Source organism: Pongo pygmaeus, chromosome 3 (genome assembly GCF_028885625.2).
Source record: "Pongo pygmaeus isolate AG05252 chromosome 3, NHGRI_mPonPyg2-v2.0_pri, whole genome shotgun sequence".
Lineage (NCBI taxonomy): Eukaryota > Metazoa > Chordata > Mammalia > Primates > Hominidae > Pongo > Pongo pygmaeus.
The window spans coordinates 110,880,299-110,902,372 of record NC_072376.2 but is presented as its reverse complement, the minus strand read 5'-3'; the positions used below and the strand labels follow the sequence as shown (position 1 = coordinate 110,902,372).

The following is a 22,074-nucleotide window of genomic DNA, read 5'->3' as shown; positions in this document are numbered from 1 at the left end:
CAAACAGCAAAAATTCAGAAATTTTTAAAAAAGAGAACAACAGTAAATAAAGAACAACAGTTAGTATAATAAAGAAAGAATAAAAAAGCCTAAGTACTTTTCAGCGGCCCAATAAGTCTTCAACACACTTCATTTAACTCACTGGAGTAAAAAGTGACAAACTGGGCTTCAAAAGATGTGAACTTAAACATACATCTCCCATGTCTTCATAAATACAGGGAAAAATAAAACAGAAAATACATGTAAGGTAGTATGATGGAAAATTAGTTTCATTAAAAAAGACAGTATCAGAACAAGGATCTCTGAGAAAGAAGAAAAACTTTAAAAAAGATAATAAATTGCAAAGATACAATTTTACCTGTTACATTTTGTTTTGTTCTTTTTCCTTAGAGTAAGGGAAAAATAATTTACTATTTAGGAAATATATAAATTATTAATTAGCTTGTAACCACAGTAAGTAAATTTTAAAAACAGTTCTTCACTCATGTGAAGCAAATCATTTTTCTAAACATCTAACATCTAGGAAATGCTATTTTTCACCTGTAATAAAGTATTGTAATACTGAAACATAAGGATAAACATGCAGCTCAGGCCAACATGCTTTTTAGTTTTTAATTACGAACTAAGAAATTGTTGCTATTGACTGAAATGAAAGTAGCAGCCAAGATTAATTACACATTAAATAATCTTTAATATGGGGAGAAGTATAGGCCTTTTTTAAACAAGTGAATTTAAATAATGAGCTTAATATTTAAAATCAGTTGTCACGCTTCAATAATATGCCACAGGTGTTACACTTCCTAAATTACATACATGGCCTCCCTTCAACCATAGCTTAATTATCATCAGCCCATGTGGCAAATAAATATAAGAATTATCACGTAGGTATCTCAGAGAGATTTCAGAAACTACAAAAAAAGAGAAATTAGTTTTTCAATAATGAGGAGTAATTAAAATATTAGAAAAATCGGCTCTATTTGTAGAAATCATATATACACATATCATACATGTATATATAAAATATAGGTCAGATGAAGAAGCCTAGACTGCGTATGTTAATAATTTTAGAAGATACTTTTTCCTTTCCTGATGGCATCTTTCAATTGCCTGTACTTTTCTCTCTTATGGCATAGCTTATGTAAAATAGTAACTTTAGTGTTTAATGCTTATCATTTACCACTTTCTTTAAGAGTTATAATAGAATTTTCCCTCTATTTGTGTCTCTAGCACAACAATACTAAGAGAAAATGTTAAACCCTCAATTACACTTTCCATGAGATATTTATTGATTAATTACATCTACTTACAACAATGGTGACTACCAATAGATTTGTCAACAAGGTGGTGTTCTGGTCTTTAGTGCTTTGCTTTAGATCGCTGGTTTGTTTCTATTCAAACGTGCAATTAATTCAAATGTACAAATGCAGACTCAACAAGTTTGTGGATCACCTATGGGAAATTTTTAATTACAGATCTGGTACTTGTTACTACCAGTGTGTTTTCAATGCCCCTTTCTGCTGCCACCATGTACCGTATGTAGATAAGGAACATCAACTAACATAGTGGGAGTTTGTAATGCTTCTAACTTATTTAATGAAGCAAATGCATTCCAATAACATGTTTCTCTTCCAAGTATTGAATTTGCTAATGAAAATTTTAGACAATAATAAGTATCCAGAAAAGTCAATCAATGAATATTTTCCAAACTCCTATGTGCTAAAACAGTGTTATATTTGAAAACAGCTGGATGACTGAACAAAATTTTCAGTCATCACTGCAATGTTTTGGCAGTGGGTAACCAAAGCTAGGAAACAGATAACTTAACAAACTAATGAGATTAAAATACCTACAATTAAAGGTTTGAGTTCCTTGGATTATAGAATAACTAAAGTTGTAACAAAATGAAGAAAAAAATAGCAAGTTCAACACATTCCCTCAAACTGAATGTCAAAGTGTCAACAAGCTTTTCTACAGCCATAATTGTCAAATATTCAGGCTATTTTCATGAGCCACAGAATCAAAGAGTGCTTTTTAGCCATGTGAAAAACATGTATATTTTTTTCCAAATGGATAAATTTAAACTGATTTTTACTAAAGTTTTATTTGTGCTATTTAAATATTATTTTATTTATACATTATTGATACAACTTCTTTGGCTAAGCAATTATAACTTTTGCTATTCAGATTTTTCTACACTTACCTGAGTATTAAGTTTTAACTGCTTCACCAATAGGGAAACAAAAGTATATATCCAGCTCATAGCTTAGAAGTATAGAGTCTTGAGCTAGTTTAAAACTTTTGAAACTGATAAAATTATGAATTATATACAGCTTTAGCAAATGGTACAAAAATGACTTTACTGAATATTTTCATAACATATATGACTTGCACATGTTTAGGAAACTTGTTTTATTCCTTATTTAATGGGTTTAAAAAGTGGATATGCTCTGAGTTTTACTGTATGAACAGGAAGCATCTGAATCAAGACATTCTAAGTTTCAATTTTAGGACTAATAAATAATTTGAAAATATTCTCTTCAGGGAAACTATGTTGGTGGATTTTTGTGACCACTCTCAGTACTTTTTTTTTTTATAAGCATACTTTAAACATTTTATACATACAGCTAAAGAACAATAACTTCCTAACTACAGATAAGGCTTAAGTTATTGGGTCCAAGGGCAGTTAACTTTTCTGCTACAGCAGGAAAAAGCTATTTGTCACTCAATATTTTACTTATAAATTAGCAGAGTCTTGTATACTGATGTTCTACATAGTAAATACATATAAAAAGAAACTTCACTTATTAGTGCTAATAGAAAGTACCTCCTGAGTTTCAAAAAGCTGTTATTTTTTGTTTCAGGGACTTATCTAGGTACACATGATCAATACCAAACAATCTGAAGTCAGTAAAGATGATGTAATATTTAAGTCTTCAAACATAAATTTTAAGGAAAAGAGAAAGCAAATAATGGACAAAACAATAAAGACGCTTTAATAATTATGCCAAACACACATAAAAGGATATAATTTCAGTGAACCTTAGAAGAAAACGAATCACTTCACAAACTAAGACACTCATGACAAAATGTAAAAAGGAAGTAAAGACGATGATAGTTATAAGTTTCGCAGTTGTTTCTTAAAAATACTCAAGATTATGTCTTTTATTCGATAAGTTTTAAAAGCTGCAAACTGCAGCTTTTGAAATAAAGAAAAAGACCATTTGTCCAATAATATTCAGAGAAAAGTTAATACAGCTTTCTAAAGTCTCTAAGTTATTTCTTGGAAATACCTGAGCTCTAGAAAAAAGCCTACTCTTTAAAAAATATATATACTATACAGTTAGACTGTGCACTCCACATGCTGTTAATTATAACCTTCTTTCTCAGAACACTTCTCTACACACTGGGATACCCTATAATATTATGGGACTCAATCACTGCTTTGGATTGGAAATAGTGATGCTTTTGAAGACCAGCCATCTGATATATTAATACTTCTATACAGATTTTTTCAGCTTCCTCAAAGAACTAACGGCTAGTTTAGATGCATAACAAGACTAATTCTACTACTTCCAAAACTGGGATAACTTCTTAAAATTTCTTTCATTTATATTTCTAAAACCTTTTCCCATTTAGTGTTCTTCCTACTTTCTCAAATGTCCAAGCCCAAATGCAGTTAAAAGCAAAGAAAACAATATGAAAATCTCACCAATGATTTCTTAATGCAATTCAGATACCTATGTATTATGGTTAAATTTCAATTATTTAGGAAATCTGTATTTATTTTGTGGATTTCTCAGGCTCTGTCCTTTCTGTTTCTCATATTTATATTTAGGGCATTTGTTCTTCAAAATTGATTCCACCAGAAGGGAGGAAAAACAGATGTAACTTATCCTATGAAGACTACCATTTATTATTAGCTCAAGTTTAATAGGTAAGCCATTTGATCAATAAAAACTCTATTATCCTAATTCAAAGGCTTAAAACTGGCAGCCCTTGGACAGGATGAGGCCTGAAGATACTTTCTGTTTAGCTTCTATAGTATTAAAAATATGTAATCCAACATTTAAAACTCAGATGTCATATAACAAACTAGACATTTCAGCTTTCTCCCCCACCTCCCATCCCCAAAATATAAAGATTGGGCAGTATTTGGCCAAACCGTCATACAGAAACAACTGGCTAGAGAAGAGTAGTGGTTTTCCCCTTTCAATAGGACAAGGGCTCTTCAATTTACCACAGTCCCCACCATTCACTGTTGTCACTAACATCAAGGGCCAAATATCAGTAGCCATTTATTGTCAAGGTTTATCTTTTTTTTTTTTTTTTGAATTATTGAGAATATTTCTTTGGACCCACAACTATCAAATGTGAAAAAAAAAAAAAAAGTATGCCAAAAGGGCCATGTGTTTCTAGAACACATGAAAGTAAAGAATAATACTGAATGTCTAATATGCAAATAAAATATTTCTCTGCCAAAATATCACAACTTAAAATGCCATTATGAAACAAACCACAGAAAGACCTTATTTGTGTTACATACCAGAAACATACCAAAATTTGAATGTCTGATCCACACAGTGATTCACATAACATGATAAAGAAACAAATGGATATTTTGTGACACAAACGTATTGTGAAGCCTTAATATCACAGATTTATATGCATTTAATTAACCATATAGGCTATCTGAAAATTATTGATACATCACTTGTTTCTAGGGTCTAAAAATGTTTTACAGAGAAAAGAAACTGCTGTTTACAATAATTAAATTTCTAAAATGAGATCTCTGCAGTTGCTCTGAACTTGTTTCTAAAGCCAGATTTTATTAGAGTTTTAAAAAATTATTGAAAGTAAACCTAGCATCTAGATAAAGTAATTTTACTTCTGCAAACAGTGTTCATATTTTAAAGCTACTCCTGGTATATATATAATGAAGATAAAACTATTTTAATATTTTTTATTTTTAAAATGTTCATAGTAAGAATGCTTAAATCATACTATAGGGCTGTGGAGTTTTTGTTTTTGATACTGATCAAAACTGGCAGCCCTTCAAAAATTAGTCCCATTTAGTAAATTAACCATTTTACATTTTTGAAACATTGAAATTTAATGTTGGCTAATTATTAATTTTATATGCCACTTACGAATTCTTTGTTCATCATTTTTCAAATATTTTGTTTTGCACTATAGTAAAGATAATTTTTAATTTTTCCCCCAGAGATAAAGCAAGTTTTCAGTTTTGTTTACCATTCTCATTGCTATAGTTCATCAGCATGCCACAAAAGACAGTCAAGAGCTTCTCATTGGCGGGATCTGTTATACTGCACAGTGACCTTAAATGGTCAATTACAATCTGTGCACCACCTGCTTGGTCAACTGCACTTCTGCCCTCATCTGTAAAACAAAGAGTTAAATTAAAAATAAAAGAAAAAAGAAATGTACCTTACAATTTCAAATACAAAACATAACAGTGTTATTCTTTATTTTGTGAATAAATAGAAAATAAACGTAGGCAGGACATTAAATATGTCTTTTCAGAAAAAAAACAAAAGAAATAAACATGGAAATGGGGGTGGGATGGGGAAAAGAGACAATCACTTTTTAAGCAAATTAAGACTATTCTCATTGGCATCATATAGGAGCTTACAGAACTTCTCTGTGTCCTAGAAGTTTACAATATGACAACTTTCACTCCCTCTTTCACAAATGACAATGCTGTGTAAGAGAAAAAAATAGAAACTAAGTGATATTCTATTGGCATAAGTTTTTGTCCCTCAGGTTGAAAAAATCACTAAATATAACTTTTTATCATTGGTTTTCAAAATCAGCTATTATCGAAGAAAACCATATGGGAACGTTATTATGTCTTTGATAATAGCTATTATTAAAGAAAACCATATGGTGTAACTCTAAATCACAATATATAATTCCTGAATATTAGTACTATGGTCTTTGTTAATGGCATTTCCTATAGTCCAGAAGCATGTTCCCTTTTTTCATTCTTGATTTGTTTCTTTTTTCCTTATTCCCTCTCTTCTAGGGCACACCAATATAATTCAACATTACAAAAAGTGGTCAAGTGATGGTCAAACATAACTTCCAGTATGTGTCCATCTACGTTGCATAAAACAGATGTCACTTAACTGTCAGAACATACAAACAGCTTTAGACTACTTTCTAACTTTTGAACATAAGAATGAAAAGAAATTAAAAGAAGAATATGTGTCATTCTAAATCTGACACCTTAGATAAAATATAACCACCCTCTAGAAGAGGTCCAAGAGAAATGTGTGAGCCATAAATGTGAACCACATGTGTAATTTAAATTTACTAATAGACACATTAAAAAATAACAGCTGAAAATTAATTTTAGTAATATTCAATTCAATATATATCACTCTGATATGCAAATCAATAAATTAACAAAATATTTTGTATTATCATCTTCACAATATATCTTCAAACTCCAAGTGCTTTCTACCCTTACAGTTACATCTCAACTCAGACTAGCCACATTTAAATTGCTCAGTAGCTAAATTTGGCTAGTAGCTACCACACTGTACTATTCAGCTACAGAAGTATAGCACAAATATCAGCAAAAGAAATGACTCACAAAGGAATTACAGCTATGAAGTTAGTTACAATTTGAAAGATTTTCATTTTCCAAATATAAGAACTGAAATTAAGGTCATACCTTTATTACTGTTGCTGAATTGTATTAGATGATACAACTTAAAATATGTAATTTCTTATGGTATAAACACACACACACACACAATTATATAGCAAGACCTCAGAAATACTATGTTCATAATTTTGAAAATTTTTGAGGAAATCCACACTAAAATGAAACAAAACAGTTTTATCCACTTAGTTTTATTGTATTGTTATAAAGATGGAAAACAGGACCGTATGCTAATCAGCTCATCAGATCACAGAAAATTCTTATACTGCCAGAGTAACTAGCTAGATGAACCAGCCAAGAACATTGGTCAAATCTCATTTAGAAATCTAATTTCCAAATTTTTGTTTTCCATAACATAGATGTAAATTATCTAAATTACTGGGCAATTTCTATGTGGATGATGTCTCAGAAAACAGAACATTAGGATTACAAATCTAAATGTTCAGACCTTCAATAATATGAAGGTATAGTACATCCCATCCCTAAATTGCAAAGCTCGAATAGTATTTGATTCTAATTCCTGAGTAAACTGGGCTTTTGAAATATAAATCATGTATGCTTAGAACGTAGAAGAAGACGTCTTAGAGAATAGCTAAACTAAGCCTTGTATTCATATATTAGGAACTTCATATACTAGGAAACTAGGGCTTAGAAACTATGTGGCACCTATTTGCAATGAACTGTGAATGAAAGCTGGCTTCCTATCCACACTAAGCTAGTAAATGTTCAAAAATTCCATAATTCAATAAATTAAAATACAAACTTATTCAACAAATTTCATGCAATAAAAACACAATACAATTCAAAGCAAATTACCTATTTGTGTTTCAGAGCCACAGTGCTTTTCTTCTCCTCCTCTCCTTCCACCCCCCTCCTCTGAATAGTCTATAACACAGCTTTTTACTCATGTGTTATTGAGAATTGTTTGCAAGGCATAAACACAATCTCTATACTAGAAATTATGTTATTACCAAATATGAGAAGAAAAGCAAAGCATGTATTACAATAATAGTGACCTGGGTTCAAAAAATATTCACCACCACTATAGGAATGATTGATTATATAGCTTTTTTCTTTCTTTGGACAAATCAGCCTGAGAAACAAAGTAAAAGCATTTTATTAAAATATTTAATAGAATTTAAGGATTCAAAGGAATAAATGATAATAATGTGTTCCTTTACTCTAGCAAAACCAGTGACATGTCATCTTTAGAAGTATCTTACAACTGACTTATTTTTCCAGTAGTATTTAGATAACAGATCATTTTAAATACAACAGCTATCATTGCACAAGTCCATATAAATTGGTTTTCCATAGTTAACTCTATACCTTCATGTTACATTATCATAATGAGTATTATTGTTCACTTAAAAATAATTCTCAAAAGGTTCCCTATCCTAAACTTGTGTATCCCTAAGTGTAAGCTCATCTTTCACTCTTCTCATAAGTAACAGCTAACTTATGAAGCAACCTGAGCTGTCACTTCTAAAAATATAATTTACATCTCAATTTTCCTCATTTAATTATGAAGCATCCAACCACTGAAAAAAGTGCAGCCCACTCTTTAAAGTCCTATTAAATCCTTTAATGATGATCTTTCACACAAAGCAGTTTCTGGCACAAGTATGATCATTCCTCACATTAGCTAAGAGCAGGGCTTTAAATCTAAAGAGTTACTGCACTTCCATTACCCTTCTGTAATCAAAAGCAAGCAGCAATAAAATTTGTGTCATGGTTATCATGTCTCACAAATGAGAAAAAAAAATGTTACCAAGTTAAACACTATTATCAGGTACAAGTTATACACTAAGGGTGAGGAAAAGACATAAAATACAGCCACTGAATCTAACTATTGCAGCATGTCTTACAGTGCATCCTAACTTTGGATTTTACTACGTTTCCTCCTTGTGTATGGCAAATGCCTAGTATATAGTAGGTACTCAATAATTTTTTAATCAATGGGGCCTTTTGACAGATATTGATAAATTACTATTCACCTTGAGGATGGATGATTGTGAGAATGACACACACACATACGTTGGAGTTTGTAAATTTCATATTAAAATGTGATTTTTAAAAATTATCACTTGCATCTTTAAATTTATCTGAATTGAAAAGGAATCAAGTATCAAAAATCTTTCTAATATGTTAGTGTATTCTTAGCCTGGCTTTTAATATTCTGTGGTTTAGTATCTTTTTCTATAGGAGATAATGTTACTGATACGAGAGTAATGTTTTTGAGACATAGATGTCATTTCTACTTATTATGGGTTAAATTGTGTGCCCTCCTTCAATCTGTGTTTAAGTTCTAATCCCTAGCACTTCAGAATGTGACCTTATTTGGACACAGGGTCATTGTAGATATCATTAGTTAAGGTGAGGTCCTACTGGAGTAGGGTAGATTTTTAATCCAATATGACTTGTATCCTTATAAGAGGAGAGGGATGCACAGAGGAGAATGCCATGTGAAGACAGAGGCAGGGATTAGAGTTATGCTACCATAAGCTAAAGAACACCTGGGACCACCAGAAGCTACGAAGAGGCAAAAATGTCCTCCTCCCCTATAGGTTTCAGAGAGAGGCATGCCCTGATGAGCACCTTGATTTCAGACTTAAAATCTCTGGAACTGTGTTCATTGTAGATTCTGGATATTAGCCCTTTGTCAGATGAGTACGTTGTGAAAATTTTCTCCCATTTTGTAGGTTGCCTGTTCACTCTGATGGTAGTTTCTTTTGCTGTGCAGAAGCTCTTTAGTTTAATTAGATCCCATTTGTCAATTTTGGCTTTTGTTGCCATTGCTTTTGGTGTTTTAGACATGAAGTCCTTGCCCATGCCTATGTCCTGAATGGTAATGCCTAGGTTTTCTTCTAGGGTTTTTATGGTTTTAGGTCAACGTTTAAGTCTTTAATCCATCTTGAATTAATTTTTGTATAAGGTGTAAGGAAGGGATCCAGTTTCAGCTTTGTACATATGGCTAGCCAGTTTTCCCAGCACCATTTATTAAATAGGGAATCCTTTCCCCATTGCTTGTTTTTCTCAGGTTTGTCAAAGATCAGATAGTTGTAGATATGTGGCATTATTTCTGAGGGCTCTGTTCTGTTCCATTGATCTATATCTCTGTTTTGGTACCAGTACCATGCTGTTTTGGTTACTGTAGCCTTGTAGTATAGTTTGAAGTCAGGTAGCATGATGCCTCCAGCTTTGCTCTTTTGGCTTAGGATTCACTTGGCGATGCGGGCTCTTTTTTGGTTCCATATGAACTTTAAAGTAGTTTTTTCCAATTCTGTGAAGAAAGTCATTGGTAGCTTGATGGGGATGACATTGAATCTATAAATTACCTTGGGCAGTATGGCCATTTTCACGATCTTGATTCTTCCTACCTATGAGCATGGGATGTTCTTCCATTTGTTTGTATCCTCTTTTATTTCATTGAGCAGTGGTTTGTAGTTCTCCTTGAAGAGGTCCTTCATGTCCCTTGTAAGTTGGATTCCTAAGTATTTTATTCTCTTTGAAGCAATTGTGAATGAGAGTTCACTCATGATTTGGCTCTCTGTTTGTCTGTTACTGGTGTATAAGAATGCAAACAAATTTACAAGAAAAAAACAACCCCATCAAAAAGTGGGCGAAGGATATGAACAGACACTTCTCAAAAGAAGACATTTATGCAGCCAAAAGACACAAGAAAAAATGCTCATCATCACTGGCCATCAGAGAAATGAAAATCAAAACCACAATGAGATACCATCTCACACCAGTTAGAATGGCAATCATTAAAAAGTCAGGAAACAGGTGCTGGAGAGGATGTGGAGAAATAGGAACACTTTTACACTGTTGGTGGGACTGTAAACTAGTTCAACCATTGTGGAAGTCAGTGTGGTGATTCCTCAGGGATCTAGAACTAGAAATACCATTTGACCCAGCCATCCCATTACTGGGTATATACCCAAAGGACTATAAATCATGCTGCTATAAAGACGCATGCACACGTATGTTTACTGCGGCACTATTCACAATAGCAAAGACTTGGAACCAACCTGAATGTCCAACAATGATAGACTGGATTAAAAAAATGTGGCACATATACACCATGGAATACTACACAGCCATAAAAAATGATGAGTTCATGTCCTTTGTAGGGACATGGATGAAATTGGAAATCATCATTCTCAGTAAACTATCGCAAGGACAAAAAACCAAACACCGCATGTTCTCACTCATAGGTGGGAATTGAACAATGAGAACGCATGGACACAGGAAGGGGAACATCACACTCTGGGGACTGTTGTGGGGTGGGGGGAGGGAGGAGGGATAGCATTAGGAGATATACCTAATGCTAAATGGCGAGTTAATGGGTGCAGCACACCAGCATGGCACATGTATACATATGTAACTAACCTGCACACTGTGCACACGTACCCTAAAATTTAAAGTATAATAATAAAAAAAAAATCTCTGGAACTGTGAAACAATAAAATTCTCTTATTTTAAGCCACCTAGTTTGTGGTACTTTGTTACAGCAGCCCTAGGAAACTAATACACCACTCCATATAATAGAATATAATACAACACTGTGAAATATTTAAGTTTCTTTTTTTTTTGTGAGTATTGTTTAGAAATGGGATTTTGCTCTACAGGCTAACTGCAATAGTAATGTTCCTTGTTAACAACAATTTACCACTGGGAGAGGAGCAAGAGCACAGAAAAAGCCCACAGTTGTGCGGGAATGGGTCCAAGCCTGAAGGCAAAGCAAGAACACTAAGGAAAGTCCTCCAGCACCCATACTCTAAGCATAAAGTAAGAACAGCCAACTACTAAAGGAATTTGAAGAACATACTGCACTCAAGTAAGGTGAGCAACAACAAAATATGAACCTAGCTCAACTCCTGACTAGACTGGCTTGACCTCTACCCTATGCGAACACCCTAAAACAAAAGGAAGAGCGCTCAATTCCAGAGATTAAATACTGTTAATCTGTTTTCCTACAATAATATCCAGCTGCAATAAAAAGTTGAGATGCATTTTAAGAAAAAAATAACTCACTGTCAAAAAATGAAACCAACAAAACTCACAGGTGATCCAGATGTTAAAACTATCATACACGGACTTTAAAGTAACTATAATGACTATGTTACAGGATCTAGTGGAAAAAGTGAATAATATCCATGAATAGATGTGAAATTTTGGAGAAAATGGAGACTATAAGAAAGAGTTAAATGGAAATGCTAGAAAGGAGCAACATAAAAAATTATTTCAACAGGCTGAATAGCAGACTCAACAAACCAAGAAAAGACTCAACAAACTCATAGATCAATAGAAATTACACAAACTAAAACATGAACAAACTAAACAAGTGGGAGTGGGATAACCCAGAGCACCCAAGAGCTGAAGGAAAGAAAACAGCAAATGGTCTAACCTAAGTGTACAGTAGTCAGCAGTCCCCCTTCATCCATGGTTTGACTTCCTGCAGTTTGTTACCCATGGTCAATGGTAGCACGAAAATAATAAAAAAAATTCCAGAAATAACAAAATAAAGTTTTAAATAGCATGCTGTTCTGAGTAACATAAAATCTTACACCATCCCATTCAAATCATGAACTCCCCCTCTGCCTGGTGTATTCATGCTAGATACACTACCTGCCCATTAGTCACTTAAGTAACTGTCAGATCAGCTGTCATGGTATCGCAGTGCTTGTGTTCAAGTAACGCTTATTTTACTTAATGGCCTCAAAGTGTAAGAGCAGTGATGCTGACATACGGCTATAACTGTTCTATTAGTTATTGTATTAATCTCTTACCATGCCTAATTCATGATTTAACTTTATTACAGGTGTGAAAATATATTAAAAAAGACATGATATATACAGGTTTGGTACTACCCTTGGTTTCAAGTGTCCACTGAGGGTCTCAGAATGTATCCCTTGTGGATAAGGGGGCACTACTGTACCTGGAATCTCAGAGAATGAAGTGCTAGAGAACAGGGTAGAAAAATATTTTAAGAGTTTATGACTGAAAAATTTTCCAAAAATGAAAGCCATCATGCTACAAATCTATTAAAGCTTAGAGAACCCCAAACAAAGCAAAACAATTAAACATACCTAGACCTATCATAGCCAAGCTGTTGAAAACAAACAAGAGGGAGGAAGGGAGAGAGAGAGAGGGAGGGAGGGAGAGAGAGGGAGGGAGGGAGAGAGAGGGAAAGAGAGAGAATCTCTTAAAGGCAGCCAGAAGGGGGAAAAAAAACAGAAAAAATAAGAAGTAAAGCACACTTCTCATCAAAAACTATGCAAGCTAAAAGACAATGAAATAACATCTTTAAAGTCCAACCTAGAATTCTACACCCAGTGAAAATATCTTCCAGTAAGTAAGGTTAAGTAAAATTGTTTCAAGCAAATAAAAGAGATAATTCATTGCAATAAACCTGTTACACAAAAAATGTTAGTAAAAGTTTTTCAGTTAGAGGTATACTAGACAAAAATTTGGATCTACCCAAAGAATGTGGTGCACTGAAAATGATAGAAGTATGTTAAGACAGTTTTTCTCCTATTTTTAAAAGATCATTGACTGTCTAAAGTAAAGACAGGCCAGGTACTTTGGCTCATGCCTATAATCTCAGCACTTTGGGAGGCCAAGGCAGGAAGATCTCTTGAGGCCAGGAGGTTGAGATCAGCCCGGGCAACATAGTGAGAACCTGTCTCTACTCAAAAGGAAAAAAAGAAAAGGAAAAAAAGAAATTAGCCAGGCATTGTGGCATGCACTTGTACTCCTAGCTACTCAGGAGGCTGCAGTAAGAGAATCACTTGAGCCTAGAAGTTCAAGGTTACAGTGAGCCATGATTGCACTACTACACACCAGCCTGGGCAACACAGCAAGACCGTGTCTCAAATTTTTAAGTAAAAATAACATCAATATATTTGGGATTTCTAACATATGTAAAAATGAAATAGAAAACAAAAGCATAAAAGATTTAAGGGATGAAGTGGAACTATACAGTAAGGTGATTGATTGATTAAATTAATGTGACATAATGTTTGAAGATAAACTGTGATAAGCTAAGAATAAATATTGCAAGCCACAGGGCAACCACTAAAAACTTACAAAGTGGCATAAGAAGCCAATAATGGGCTGGGCACGAGGGCTCATGTCTGTAATCTCAGCACTTTGACAGGCTAAGGCAGGCGGATCACTTCAGGTCAGGAGTTCGAGGTCAGCCTGGCCAACATGGTGAAACCCCATCTCTATTTAAAAAACATACAAAAATTAGCTGGGCATGGTGGCGTGCACCTATAGTCCCAGCTATTCATGAGGCTGAGGCAGGAGAATTGCTTGAACCTAGGAGGCGGAGGTTGCAGTGAGCTGAGATCGTGCTACAGCACGCTAGCCTGGGTAGCAGAGCAAGACTCCACCTCAAAAACAAACAATAAAAAAACACAAGCCAGTAATGGAGCTAAATGTGAAGAATCCAAAAAAAGGTGGTCAAAGAGGGAAAGAGGAACAAAGAACAGTTCAGACAATCAGAAAACAACTAGGTTCAGAAATAAACCCGCCTTTGTGGGAGAAAAAAAGAAACAACTAGGAAGATGGCAGATTTCAAGCCAACCACAGAAAGATCATATTAAATACATATAATCTAAATGTCACTTACTTAAAAGGGAGAGATGGTCAGATTGGGTAAAAAAGCAAGACCCAACCATGCTGTCTATAATTAACCCACTTTAAGAATATCAAATAATATTAAAAGGTTGGTAAAAGATACACCATGCAAACACTGATCAACGGAAAACTGGTGTGTCTACATTGTCAGACATAGTAGACATCACAACAAGCAGTATTGGCCGGGGGTGGAGGCTTGTACCTGTAATCCCAGCACTTTGGGAAGCCAAGGCGGGAGTTTGAGACCAGCCTGGCCAACACAGTGAAACCTCATCTCTACTAAAAATACAAAAATTAGCCAGGCATGGTGGCGTGTGTCTATAATCCCAGCTACTCGGGAGGCTGAGGCATGAGAACCACTTAAACCTGGGAGGTAGAGGTTGCAGTGAGCCAAGATCCCACCACTGCACTCCAGCCTGGGCAACAGAGCAAGACTCCATCTAAAAAAATAAAAAATAAAAAATAAGCAGTATTATCAGGGATAAAGGGGGACATTACATAACAACAAAAGGGTTAATTCAACAAGAAGATATAACAATCCTACACCTGTAATCCCAGGATTTGGGGAGGCTGAGGTGGATCATTTGAAGTCAGGAGTTCAAGACCAGCCTGGCCCGACATGGTGAAACCCCGCCTCTACTAAAAATACAAAAAAAAATTAGCTGGGGATGGTGGTACATGCCTGTAATCCTAGCTACTCAGGAGGCTGAGGCAGGAGAATCACTTGAACCGGGAGATGTAGCCTGCAGTGAGCCGAGATCCTGCTACTACACTCCAGCCTGTGTGACACAGAGAGACTCCGTCTCAAAAAAAAAAAAAAAAGATATAACAATCCTAAATGATGTATAAATGCCTACAAACAGAGCTTCAGAATATATAAAACAAAAACTGATAAAACTAGGGATAAATCCACACATTCACAATCACAGAACAGATGCTTATTAAGTTTTAACTTAGGCTTTGTGTCAGGTACAGTAGATACAAACAGCAATACAAGACTTTGCTTTCAAAGAGTTTCTATTCCAGTGAGGAAGACAGAGTAGTAAACAGAATAAAAACCTCAATACAGCTGGGCGCGATGGCTCACACCTGTAATCCCAGCACTTTGGGAGGCTGGGGCAGGTGGATTACCTGAGGTCAGGAGTTCGAGACCAGCCTGGCCAACATGGCAAAACCCCACCTCTACTAAACATACAAAAATTAGCCAGGTGTGTTGGCACGCGCCTGTAGTCCCAGCTACTCGGGAGGCTGAGGCAGGAGAATCGCTTGAACCCAGGAGGTGGAGGTTGCAATGAGCTGGGAGCAGAGATCGCGCCACTGCACTCCAGCCAGGGTGACAGAGCGAGACTCCATTAAAAAAAAAAAAAAAAAAAAAAAGCTTTAATGCAATTTTTTTACGGTGTGTTATAGAAGCACAGAGAAGAGAATATACCTCTTCTGGAGGAATGAATGGAGAAAAAAGGAGAAAGGGGGTTTATATAAAACTGCAAAGGAATAAAAAGTAATAAAATGTTCATAATAAACATGAATACATTCACCTAATATCTATAAATAATGAATCCACAATAGATAGATTTACATGGTAACATTAACATGTTTTCTCTAGTTCACTTGTAATCTAAGTTAAATCCTATTTAATAGGAGTAAAATTTCCTTATTTTAAATACTGATTAATGAAATGTATTACACAGTCAGTTTCACCAATATATCTCAAAATCTGCAACTAAATTAGCATTCTCTCCCTCCTTTATCACTTTTCTGAATGCTTACTATGTTTCATACATTGAACTAGGTCCTGAGAATACAAAGACAGATAATTCAGTTTTACTTGGGTGAGGGGAAAAAGAGGGAAGTGTGAGGGAAAACATATAATTTAAGCAGCAAACAAAATTAAGTGTTCAGAGTAAAATGGAAGCACAATTAAGGAAATTACTTTTACCTGGAGGAGTCAGAAAGAGATTCATAGCCATGTTTTCCAGAATGTCTTTCAAGCCCTTACTGCAATTTAATATGTATATAAAAAGAAACAAAAATTGTTTACCTTTTTGTTTAGATTCTAATTGGATTCCCTTCCTTATTAGCTCTACTAAGGAAAAATGTAGGTAAAATAAACTACACAGATTTAAAGTGTGTTTAACTGATGAGTGCTGACAGCTCCACATACCTTAGGAACCATCACCACAATCAACATACTGAGCATTTTCATCACAACCAAAAGAATCCTCAAGTCCTTTCATAAGCCATCTTTCCCTCCACCTCTGGTCCCAGGTAACCACTGTTTTCTGTCAGTATAGATTAGTTTGCATTTTATAGAAATGGCTTCATGCAGTAAGCATTCTTTTATGTGTCTATTTTCACTCAATCTAATGATTTTGAGATTCATCCATGTCATCATGTATATAAGTATTTTTTCATTGCTAAATAGTATTCCATTGTTTGAGTATACCACTATATCTTTTATCCACTCAAATATACTGATTGACATTGGGTTGTTTCTAGTTTTAGGCTACTGTGAATAATGCTGCATTGAACATTCATGCATAAGTCTTTGGGCAAGTATCTAGGAATAAAACAGCTAGATCATATCATAGGTGTGTATTTGTGAGTATATGGTTATTAAGCATTAAAAGAATGATGAGCCACCGAGACATTATATTTAAGAAGTTTTCATATACTGTATGATATGGTCTGGCTGTGTCCCCACCCAAATCTCATCTTGAATTATAGCTCCCACAATCCCCACGTGTCATGGGAGGGACTCAGCTGGAGGTAACTGAATCATGGGGGATTGTTTTTCCTGTGCTGTTCTTGTGACAGTGAGTAAGTCTCATGAGATCAGATGGTTTTATAAAGGGCAGTTCCCCTGCACAAGCTCTCTTGCCTGCCACCATGTAAGCCTTTACTCCTCCTTCACCTTTCACCATTATTGCGAGACCTTCCCAGTCATGTGAAACTGTGAGTCCATTAAACTTCTTTTTCTTTATAAATTACCCAGACTTGGGTATGTCTTGATTAGCATGTGAAACAGACTAATACACTGTAAAAATGAAAAATTCTTAAAAGAATGAGTGTATTCCTGAGTGTATAAGAGGACTTCAGTACATGCATATCAAACTGAAGTGGAACTTTAGCTGATTTATATAGGTACACATAGGGCTTCTCCTTCTCCGAAATCAACAGAGCTACAGAAAAGAATCAGCCCCATTCTGTGAAACAAATCTTAAATGTATAACTTTTCTAATTAATTTAACAATAACATAATCATACAAATCATAAAATGATGAAAAAAGTTCAAGGCTAAAGGAAATAAGGATTGTTAAATACAGATCTTCATGTAAAAATAATGCAATTGATCTCACTCATAAAAAATTAAATATTTTACCTGGAGGCTTGGTTGTTAGTCAATCAATTTTAACATAAAGTCACCTTTAAGAAAACTGCTCATCATCCTCATTTATTTATGACTTCCTGAAATATATACCAATTCGAAACAAATAATCTGGCATATCTCCATTCCTTTCTCTTTTTATTATAAAGCAGTGCATAATATGGATCTCAGTTAACCAAGATGAGGTGATACATACAGCATTAGTTTGTTTTCATGCTGCTGATAAAGACATACACAAGACTAGGCAATTTACAAAAGGAAGAGGTTTAATTGGTCTTATAGTTCCACATGGCAGGGGAAGCCTCACAATCATGGCAGAACGCAAGGAGGAGCAAGTCACATCTTACATGGATGGCAGCAGGCAAAGAGAGCTTGTGCAGGAAAACTCCCCCTTACAGTAACTATCAGATCTCATGAGACTTACTATCATGAGAACAGCACAGGAAAGATCTGTCCCCATGATTCAATTACCTCCCACTGGGTCCCTCCCACAACACGTGGGAATTATAAATGAGATTTGGGTGGGGACACAGCCAAATCATATCATTCCACCCCAGCCCTTCCCAAATCTCATGTCCTCACGTTTCAAAACCAATCATGCCTTACCAACATTCCCCCAAATTCTTATTTCAGCATTAACTCAAAAGTCCACAGTCCAAAGTCTCATGTGAGACAAAGCAAATCCCTTCCGCCTATGAACCTGTAAAATCAAAAGCAAGTTAGTTACTTCCTAGATACAATGGGGCTATAGGCATTGGATAAACACAGCCATTCCAAATGGGAGACATTGGCCAAAACAAAGGAGCTACAGGCTGCATGCGAGTCTGAAATCCAGCAGGCGGTCAAATCTTTAAGCTTCAAAATGATCTCTTTTGACTCCATGTCTCACATCCAAGTCACAGTGATGCAAGAGGTGAGTTCCCATGGTCTTGGGCAGCTCTGCCCTCTTGTTTGCAAGGTATAGCCCCCATCCCGGTTGCTTTCATGGGCTGGCTTTGAGTGTCTGCGGCTTTTCCAGGTGCATGGTGCAAGCTGTTGATGGATCTACCGTCCTGGGGTCTGGAAGATGGTGGCCCTCTTCTCACAGCTCCATTACGTGATGCCCCAGTAGGGACTCTGTGTGGGGGTCCAACCCCACATTTCCCTTCTGCACTGCCTTAGTAGAGGTTCTCCATGAGGGTCCCACCCCAGAAGCAAACTTCTGCCTGGCCAACCAGGTGGTTCCATACATTTCCTGCAACTCAATTCTTGACTAAACTCAATTCTTGACTTCTGTGCACTCGCAGGATCAACACCACATAGAAGCTGCCAAGGCTTGGGGCTTCCACCCTCTGAAGCCACAGCCTGAGCTGTACCTTGGCCCCTGCTCGCCATAGCTGGAGTGGCTGGAAGGCAGAGTACCAAGTCCCTAGGCTGCACAGAGCAAGCAGGCCCTAGGCCCAGCCCACATAACCATCTTTTCTTCCTAGGCCTCCAGGCCTGTGATGGGAAGGGCTGCTGTGAAGACCTCTGACATGCCCTGGAGATGTTTTCCCCACTGTCTTGGGGATTAACATTTGGTTCCTCCTTACTTACACAGATTTCTGCAGCTGGCTTGAAATTCTCCTCAGAAAAATGGAATTTTCTTTTCTGTCACATAGTCAGGCTGCATATTTCCAAACTTTTATGCTCTGTTTTCCTTTTAAAACTGAATGCTTTTAACAGCACCCAAGTCACCTCTTGAATGCTTTGCTGCTTAGAAATTTCTTCCACCAGATACCCTAAATCATCTCTCTCAAGTCCAAAGTTCCACAAATCTCTAGGGCAGGGGCAAAATGCTGCCAGTCTCTTTGCTAAAACATAACAAGGATCACCTTTGCTCCAGTTTCCAACAAGTTTTTCATTTCTATCTGAGACCACCTCAGCCTGCACTTTATTGTCCATATCACTATAAGCATTTTGGGCAAAGCCATTCAAGCCTGTAGGGGTCTAAACTTGCCTACATTTTCCTGTCTTCTTCTGAGCCCTCCAAACTGCTCCAACCTCTGCCTGTTACCCAGTTCCAAAGTCACTTCCACATTTTCGGGTATCTTTTCAACAGTGCCCCACTCCTGGCACCAATTTACTGTATTACTTTGTTTTCATGCTGCTGATAAAGACATACCCAAGACTGGGCAATTTACAAAAGAAAGAGGTGTAATTGGACTTACAGTTCCACGTGGTTGGGGAAGCCTCACAATCAAGGCTTCAAAGGCAAGGAGAAGCAAGTCATGTCTTACACGGATGGCAGCAGGCAAAGAGAGCTTGTGCACGAAAACTCCCCCTTATAATAACCATCAGATCTCATGAGACTTACTATCACGAGAACAGCATGGGAAAGACCTGCCCCCATGATTCAATTACCTCCCACTGGGTCCCTCCCACAATACATGGGAATTCAAGATGAGATTTGGGTGAGGATGTAGCCAAACCATATCACATATATATTAAATACTTATTAACTGACCCATATTGTGTTGAAAAGAGAGTGAGAGAAAGAGAACCACCACTTGTATTTACTTCAAATGACAAACATTCTGAGTAAAGAATATGTTCGTTTCTGTCCTATTACTTGCATCTAACTGTTTATGTTACAGTTTCTCTGGTCACTAAAGACTTCTTTTTTGCTGCTCATGGACATGATAATATGGTTTTGCCACTTTTATCCCTGTTTTATTTCACTTAAAGCACAGAATTAGAAAATATTTTGTTAGAGAGCTACTAAACTGAAAAGCTTACTTTGCTGTGCCAATAAATTAGAGATATTTAAAAGGGTATATTAACAATCAGTAAAAATCGAACAAAAGTGATAAAAAGTAACATTTTAAAAAATGTTAGACGTGTATAAATTCCTTATATCACTATTGCAGGAAAAAGTGAATTTATTCAGAACAATTAGAAGGACAGTATTATTTTTTTGAGACAGGGTCTTGCTCTGTTGCCTAGGCTGGAATGCAGTGGCACAATCTCCACTCACTGCAGCCTCGACCTCCCAGGCTCAAGTGATCCTCCCACATCAGCCTCCCAAGTAGCAGGGTCTATAGGTGCATGCCACCACAGCAGGCCAATTATTGTACTTTTTTGCAGAGAGGGGATAGGGGGTCCCACTATGTTGCCCAGACTGGTTTCAAACTCCTGAGCTCAAAGAATCTGCTCACCTCAGCCTCCCAAAGTGCTGGGATTACAGGTGTGAGCCATGATGCCTGGCCCAATTTTAATTTTTCTTTATACACCTTGTCTGTAAAGAAAACAATACAAAGCAATAGATATTTGTCTGCAAACTTGAAGAACATACCTGTATTTGTCTAGCTGGTTTACTGGGAAGAGTAAAACTCTAAAATTTTTAATTGGGTTTCCTTGGGTATTACTAAGAATCCAATCAAATCTGAACATCCTTTATTCCCAATGAGTTTAAAAGGGAAGTCAGTATTTCACACACTTCTCTACAGAGAAAATGTCAAGAATAAATCAAATATAATAAAGCATGTTTATTCACATACATACATTTTTTTTTTCTTTTTTTGAGACAGGGTCTTCTTGCTCTGTCACCCAGGCTGGAATGCAGTGGCCTGATCAGAGTTCACTGCAGCCTTGACTTTCTGGGCTCAAGTCTCAGCCTCTGGAGTAGCTGGGACTACAGGTGTGTGCCACCACGCCAGGCTAATTCTTTTACTTTTTTGTAGAGGTGGGATCTCCCTATGTTGCTCTGGTGGGTCTCGAACTCCTGGCCTCCAGTGATCCTCCAGCCTTAGCTTCCCCAAAATGCTGGGATTACAGGCGTGAGCCACCACACCCAGCCCTCACATCATAATTTTTTTTTGTTTAAATAAAGCTTTTATACTTGGAAAAACATAAAAGTTTTTCCTCCATCTCCTGGTTCTACTCTATGTTCTTTCAATTAGGTAAATTTTATTTTTGTGTTCTTTAAGTAAATTAAACAAAATGTTGGCTTAAGAACAGCTTTTAGTAAAATCCTTAAAACATATTCCGAAACCTGCATGCTCAGAATTATTCACACTGAAGCATAAATATATTTAATGACGGTGCATTTATGTATTTGACAGTGATAACTTCCTCAGATATATTTACAGAAACAATGAACCTGAGATCTGGTTTTTAGATCAACACTATCACCAATTTAGCTGTTGATTCTGATAAGTCACTTGAATTTTCAGGTCTCAGTTTTTTTATCTGTAAAATTTGGCAGGGGTGGCTGAGATGACTTTTAAATTCCCTCCTACGTAAAAAACTATGATTTCAAGGTAGCTTTATTCATTTAAGCTTTCTAATTTCTCTTGGTTCCCTTAATCTACATATTCCATCTATGAAA

The 22,074-nt window shown here is 36.0% G+C and overlaps 1 protein-coding gene across 13 annotated transcripts in view; it reads right to left on the bottom strand.

Moving 5' to 3' along the window:
* RAP1GDS1 (Rap1 GTPase-GDP dissociation stimulator 1) overlaps positions 1-22,074 on the bottom strand; it is a 182,565-nt gene that overhangs the window by 57,257 nt on the left and 103,234 nt on the right. For 8 of the 13 annotated variants that reach the window (XM_054484293.2, XM_054484292.2, XM_054484294.2 and 5 more), the window contains one exon: positions 5,251-5,397. The exons of the other annotated variants lie outside the window; for them this stretch is intronic. In XM_054484293.2, the coding sequence (XP_054340268.1) occupies positions 5,251-5,397 (147 nt within the window). The remainder of the gene's footprint in view (positions 1-5,250; positions 5,398-22,074) is intronic. 13 annotated transcript variants of the gene reach the window in all.